The following is a 6,814-nucleotide window of genomic DNA, read 5'->3' on the forward strand; positions in this document are numbered from 1 at the left end:
GGTACTAGCAGACTCGGTGTCTGATGAGAGACCAGGGTACTAGCAGAGGTGGTGTCTGATGAGAGCCAGGGTACTAGCAGATTCGGTGTTTGATGAGAGACCAGGGTACTAGCAGGTTCGGTGTCTGATGAGAGCCCAGGGTACTAGCAGATGCCGTGTCTGATGAGAGACCCAGGGTGCTAGCTGACCAGTGTCTGATGAGAGACGAGGGTACTAGCAGACACCTGTCTGATGAGAGCCCTTTTGCTGTTTCAAACAGCTACTTTCATGGCTGTATCCTCACATTAAAAGGAGCATAGAGATCATCCCCTCCTATCTGTTTTACAAGGGCACTAATCCCATTCATGAGGGCTCCACCCTCGTGACCCTAATTTCTTCTGAAAGTCCCCACTCCCAAATACTGTCACACTGGGGATTTAGGCTTCAACATATGAATTTGGGGAGATACACACATTGAGTGCATAGTAGTGTCCTAAAGCATTCTACACATGACAATCCATATATGTTCTCATGTGGAGAGAAAAGAAAAACTGTTCATTAACTCTTAACTCATTTGCTTCTAGAAGCAGTTTGGTATAGTGATAATAGTTCCTAGATAGGAATTAGGAAACCTAAGTTCTTGACCTGCTTCTATCATTAGTTGGCTGCATAGTCTAGACCTAGGGCAATCACTTAACCTCTCTGAATCTTATTAGTTCTTTCATCTGTGAAATGGAGAAGGTAAAACCAGTCAAAAGACCAAAGTAGAATGGCATATGTAAGGTATTGTATAAAATAAAGACTGCTATGCAAATGCACAGAATCTTACCTGTGTGTAAATTGCATCACCCAGGGAGCCTGCCTGGCTAAGTTTTCACTGGAAGGCACAGATGGGTTGGGAGGGAGCAGAGAGCCTGTGCAGTTGCTTCTGTTCTTTAAGAAGAATGTCAGCTTTCAAGACCCCATCTGCTCCTACATCAGAAGAGGAAATTCTGAGTGAGGTTTTGAGGCATCCCGGAAATAGAACTCCAGCAGAAAGAACAGGAAGAAAGCTAATGGGAAGTTAGAACAACTAAGTCATGGGAAAATATATGCATAGTTAGCAGCAATTAACTACAAAATGACCTTGGGCCCAACACTAGTAAAAGAGAAAAAAAATAGAAGCACCTGAACATTCCATATCTTTAGCTCTAACTGTTGTTGTCAGCAGATTTCTACGCTGGTCTCCTGTATCACTGAGAACTGTCAATGTAGGAAAGACAATAGGGTTTGAAGCCATCAGCCAAGAAAGAATTCTTGAGACGTCTTTGGTGCAGAAAGGTGGTTTTTCTAAAGCATGGGGACAGGACCTCTGGGTAGAAAGAGCTGCACTGGTGTCAAGAGGAGTAGCCCATTATATACTTTCAAGTTGGGAGGGAGTTAGGGCTAGCGAAAACCTCCCAGGTATTTTGGAAACAAGGTTCCAGGATCCTAGGGGGCTAGTTATTGTTAGGGAAGGGTCATTTATTACTGTTTAGTAAAAACTCAGTCATGAGACTCTTCAGATGTATATCGGTGGGTGGCTTAAAAGATAATTGCCAACCTGTATCTTGGGGGTAGAAATAAAGGAAGTTTCCTAAAGAATTTTTATGTTAAAGTAGACTTACAGGATCTTGGGGGTCCGGCCTAAGATTGCCTTTTGCCCTTAGCAAAGTATTAACATCGAGGCAGCTGATTTCCTAGAGGAATGTCACTCTGCCTTTTTCAAGGACTTGTCAATGGGCTGTAGTTAATAAGGAAATTTAATTTTTCTTCTGCCTTTGTTTCCCACATCACTGTGACATTGCGACTTTCTTAATTTTAAGGTTATTCAGACACAGTGTTATGTCTTAAGGTTTTTCTTGCCTGTGGTCCTAATCATCTTTGTTTTTGTTTTTGTTTTTACAACCAACTTTTATTTCTATTTCAAGAAAGGCCTTGTTTTTCCCACTTACCTAGCATAGTCTCAGGCTGCTTTCCTCAAAAGATTAACTGGTGTTTGTAAAATATTTTTATAACTTAATGTAATTGAATTGCACTTGAAATGTGCAATGCCCTATGCTGGTCAAATCATGATAATGATCATCATCATCATTATCATCGTCCCTCTTTAAAAATCTTGATGATATATAAGATGAGATTTCAATTTATTCTTCCCTCCCCTACTGTCAACAAAGTTGTAATCTTTTCATTAGCCTGTATGTATCCTTGATAGAATTTATAAAATCCCTAAGGTTAGAGGGATATGTGTGTTAATTTTTTAGGGACGATAATTCCATTTCACCATTTAAAACATTCTTTGTAATAGTAACATATTTATTGCAGAAAATCCAAGTAGAAAAGATAGAAAAACAATTCCTTTACTTAGAAGCTTTATTGTTAATATTTTTTCATTCTCTTTTCTCTATATGTCTTATTTTATATACTTATGCTCACACTGTATATAAACTGTTTTAATCCATCTTTTTCTTGTTGACATTGTTCTAAGCATTTTCTCTCATCACTAAAAACCCTAAATTCCTGTGTAATGGTTACACAAATCCATCACCTAGATACACCACCATTTTCATTATATTCTCCTAAAGTTGGATGCTTAAATTGCTTCTGGTATTTAGACATTTTTGCCAAGTTGATAGGTGAATAATACCTCTGTCAAAGTTTGTATTTCTTTAATTACTAGTAATATTACATTTAAACATTTTTCAGATGTTTGCCATTTTTTTTCTTTTTCATGTAACCACCACCTGTCAAGATGTAAAACATTTCCCCCCAAAAAGTTTCCTCTTACCTATTTTCATCAATCATTAATCCCTTCCTCCCACTCCAGGCTCTAAGTAACCACAGATGCTTCCCGCTTCCTGTCAGCATAGATAGATAGATAGATAGATAGATAGATAGATAGATAGATAGATAGATAGAAAGATAGATAGAAAGATAGAAAGAGAAAAAAAGAAAGGAAAGAAAGAAAGAAAGAGAAAAATGTGAGTTTTATATAAATGGAATCATACAGTACATGTGTTCTTTGGAGTCTGGATTATTTTGCTCAGCACATCTTTGAGATCCATCCTCGTTGCCGCCTGAATCAGTATGTTTCTTTTTATTATTGAGTAAAATGCCATAATGACAGGCATACTAACACTTGTCTATCACCAAGTGAGTGATAAAACATTGGGTTGATTCAAGTCTGAAGCTATAGTGAATAAAGCTACTGTGTACTTGGACAGGTCTCTAGGCTGTTAAGCCATGATTTACTAGAAAAAGATACTTTCTTTTCCTACGTGGGGAAAGAGTTGGGGACTCTAGGTATATCACCCACTGTTTCGAGTCAGGCACATTTCCCAAAAGAAAGCCAAACCCTGTTTTGGGATAAAATTAGCAGGATGAGGCAATGGTGCAGGATATAATTTGGAGAGCATCTTGGAAAGCCATCTGGGAAGCACCTGATCACCCTCCTCCTGTAGCGGTCTCAAGCATAAGGCTCCTATTGCTCACTGCCCTGCCCCACTCCACATCTTCTGGCTCCTGACAAGTCTAAGAACGCTGCCAAGGCAGTCCCTGTCCCCTCCCATGACAGGAGAGGGTCAGAGGAGAAAATAACGACAGGCATCATGCTGTTTAATGCCAGATCCCCTAAATAGCTCCAGGAGGCAGTAGCAGGGTTAGGCTACCCTGCAGGCCACTTGAACACCTGCCCAAGTGGCCCCTAGGGTATTCTATGTCCTCTTCTCAGCTACATGGGAATTGCGTGCTTAGGGCTCAAGAGAATTCTATGCAGTGATCTGCAGGGCCTACCTTCTGGAAGTAGAATGCAAACTTCTTGAGGGCAAGAATCCTACCTCATACAAATTTTTATGTGTGCAAAGCACATAATAGTTACTCAAATATGGTTCTGGACAATGTACAATCGAAGCCTGAGACATGGACATGGATTCCTGACTCATAAATGCTCAACAGTATTTTTAAAAGTTAAAGTAGGGTCTTTAACAATCAAATGCTTCTAAGAAAATATTTTTCCCTGGAAGTGAAATTAATGACAAAAGGGCAATTGTGGTCTTATGTTTAGTGATACTGTGTATATGTTATTTTGTACAACTATCTTTTGAAATAGACACAAAAGATAATCATCAAACACCACTCCCTCTCTCCTCTTCCTTTTTAAGATTTATTTATTTATTTATTTGATAGAGAGAGACACAGTGAGAGAGGGAACACAAGCAGGGGGAGTGGGAGAGGGAGAAGCAGGCCTCCCGTGGAGCAGGGAGCCCGATGCGGACCTCGATCCCAGGACCCTGGGACCATGACCTGAGCCGAAGGCAGACGCTTAACGACTGAGCCACCCAGGCGCCCCTCTCTCTTCTCTTCCTAAACCCCCTTCGTGGCAAGCTCTGAAAGTCTGAGATTCAAAGAGTGGTTTCCAATAATTAAATTTGGAAAACAGATAAACTTGTGGAGTTATGTTTATTAAAGACAGTATGACAGCAAATGCCACTTGTACGATAGGAATAAGATTTTATAGAGAAAAAGATGGCTTACAGACAGCTTTTCAGGAAATTAGCTCACATAATAAAGGAAAATAGTTCATTAAAGTTAAAGGCCTAAACTTTGCAAACCAAAAGAGTCTTGACTGTTGACCCCTGAATATGCAGGATCTCTTTCCCTAACATGAGTTCTTATCTGTTGTTCGTGGCAGAATGAGGTTTTTATGGCACGTGTTTCTCTCCCCTCAGTTCACTGACATTGGGACCTTCGAGACGGTATGGCAAGTCAAGTTCTACAATTACCACAAGCGAGATCACTGCCAATGGGGAAGCCCGTTCTCTGTCATTGAGTATGAATGCAAGCCCAATGAGACACGCAGCCTCATGTGGGTGAACAAGGAGTCCTTCCTCTGAAGATGGCTCTTTCTGATGTTGCTGGACAATCTCTTCAAAAATCAACTTTCAGATAACCCAGCACAAGCCTTCACCAAGGCACACGACACCGTTGATGTTTCCCATCGGGTGCCGTTGACCTACTGGCCCCGATTATTTTGAAAGTGTAATTCCCTTCTGATGCCATGTCCCTGACATAAAAAATCGTGATGTACCATCCCTGAGACGATCCTTTGCTGTGTTCTGTGTTGGTGTTCCTGCATCCAGTTGTTTCTGGTCATGCCGTTGACTGCTTCTGAGGAGCTCAGTGGAACTGGCAGACATATCCCATTTTTAGCCATTCCACTGAATGACTGGTGTTTTGTTTCCACATTGAGGGATTCCCCCATTTTTTTGTTGTTGTTAAATGCTAAATAAAAAAAAACAACGTGTGTGGGTTCTCTCCCCAGTGTAATATGGTAACATGTAACTTGCAGCGTTAACCAACTCTCAAGGCAGGCTTGGTGAAAATGTAAGACACACAGCAGTGAGTAGGACTCAGATGTTGTGCTTCATATAAACAGCTCAGCTTCTTCAGGGAGAAATAATGACAAAATAAAAGGGCAAGTATTTAAGAAATATATGTAACACATTAAAACTCTTTCAAGTAACTTAAGGTATTATGTTGTGGCCTAGTAGAAATGGGAAAAGGCATGGTTGGGGTCCACTGTTAAACAAGGCGACAGAAGTTGTAGGGTTACCTTTTTGGCAAGCTGCCGTAGTGTTCAAACATGCATACGATGGCATCCCAAATTCCCCTTCACTTGAACTTTGTAAAACTGTGTATGGAACTGTAATGAACTTTTGATATTTCTTAATAAAGGTATTGAAAATCATGCCCTGGCTTTTCTTCTTCATGTGGGCAATATCTATCTAGATGGTGGACCTCTGTTCCAAGCCAGCCCCATTCAGATCTCCAGCTACATTGCAGGGTGCGGAGGACATACCTGGAGGAGAATCACAGTTCATCATAGATCAGCTTTGACAGTTGAACAGGAGCACTCCAGCCAGCTCTAACAAGGCTAGCAGAGACTCAGGCACTTGGTGGACAATCAAAAACTGCTTGTCCCTACTTCCCCCCATGCTTCCTCCTGGGACGACCACTTCCATCAGCTGGCTATGGAGCTGAGCAGCTTGAGGACATGCTATTGTAATAGTGAATGGACACCGGGATGGAGAGCTCCTTCCCTGCTCCCAGGGGACTGCAAGTTATGTGGCACAAATCCCTTATTCCATGCAGTTTGAGGATAAATTCCCTAAGAAGGAAAGACATTTTCTCTGGGAGAGTAGCATACTACCCTGTAATGGTGTTGTCGTGTTCCCTTGGGAAGCACAGATCCTATTGCGTCGGGAGAAGTTAGTTGCGGATTTGCTTTTCTGCTACCTGCAAAGACTTCTTCGTGTGGGTATATGCTAGGTTAGGGGGAGTGTTGTAAAGAGTTTACTGTGGAACCGCATTCACAAGGCTGGCAGGAAACCCGTTGCGCCTCTGAGTCACTTACCTGTAATGAGGCCACACTGCCAGTAGGGCACAGCAATGCCTTGGATTTGGGCTCATCGTGAGCGGTGTTGAAAAACAACAGTACGTTTCTCAATTCCTTCGTCTTTCAAAAATAATAGTGTCTCTTAGAACTGCTGCTAAAAAATAAAATAAAATAAAAAAATAAAAAGAACTGCTGCTAAAAAATAAGCATGAATCCACTCCCAATGATTGTATTTTAAAAACCACCATTCACTTATTGCAACAGACATTGACATAAGCAACAGATTTACTACAGACAGAGGCTAAGTTTTCTTCCAGAATATCCAGTAGAGGGGCAGGCTTATTAGATGGTGGGAAAATATGAAAATTATATATTTTAATCTCTTGAAACCTCTGATTAGTAAATATTTTCGTTTGTGAAATG

At 41.0% G+C, this 6,814-nt stretch overlaps 1 protein-coding gene across 1 annotated transcript in view; it reads left to right on the forward strand.

Annotated features, from left to right (window-relative positions):
- Window positions 1-5,743, forward strand: part of CNRIP1 (cannabinoid receptor interacting protein 1) — a 16,394-nt gene extending 10,651 nt beyond the window's left edge. Inside the window, exon 3 of the mRNA XM_025867659.2 lies at window positions 4,725-5,743. Coding sequence (XP_025723444.1) covers window positions 4,725-4,889 — 165 coding nt within the window. The 3' untranslated portion in view covers window positions 4,890-5,743. The remainder of the gene's footprint in view (window positions 1-4,724) is intronic.
- The last annotated feature ends 1,071 nt before the right edge of the window (window positions 5,744-6,814 follow it).

The sequence above is a fragment of the Callorhinus ursinus genome, unplaced genomic scaffold, assembly GCF_003265705.2.
Source record: "Callorhinus ursinus isolate GAN/ISIS: 27379988/994484 unplaced genomic scaffold, GSC_fseal_2.0 scaffold10, whole genome shotgun sequence".
Classification (NCBI taxonomy): Eukaryota; Metazoa; Chordata; class Mammalia; order Carnivora; family Otariidae; genus Callorhinus; species Callorhinus ursinus.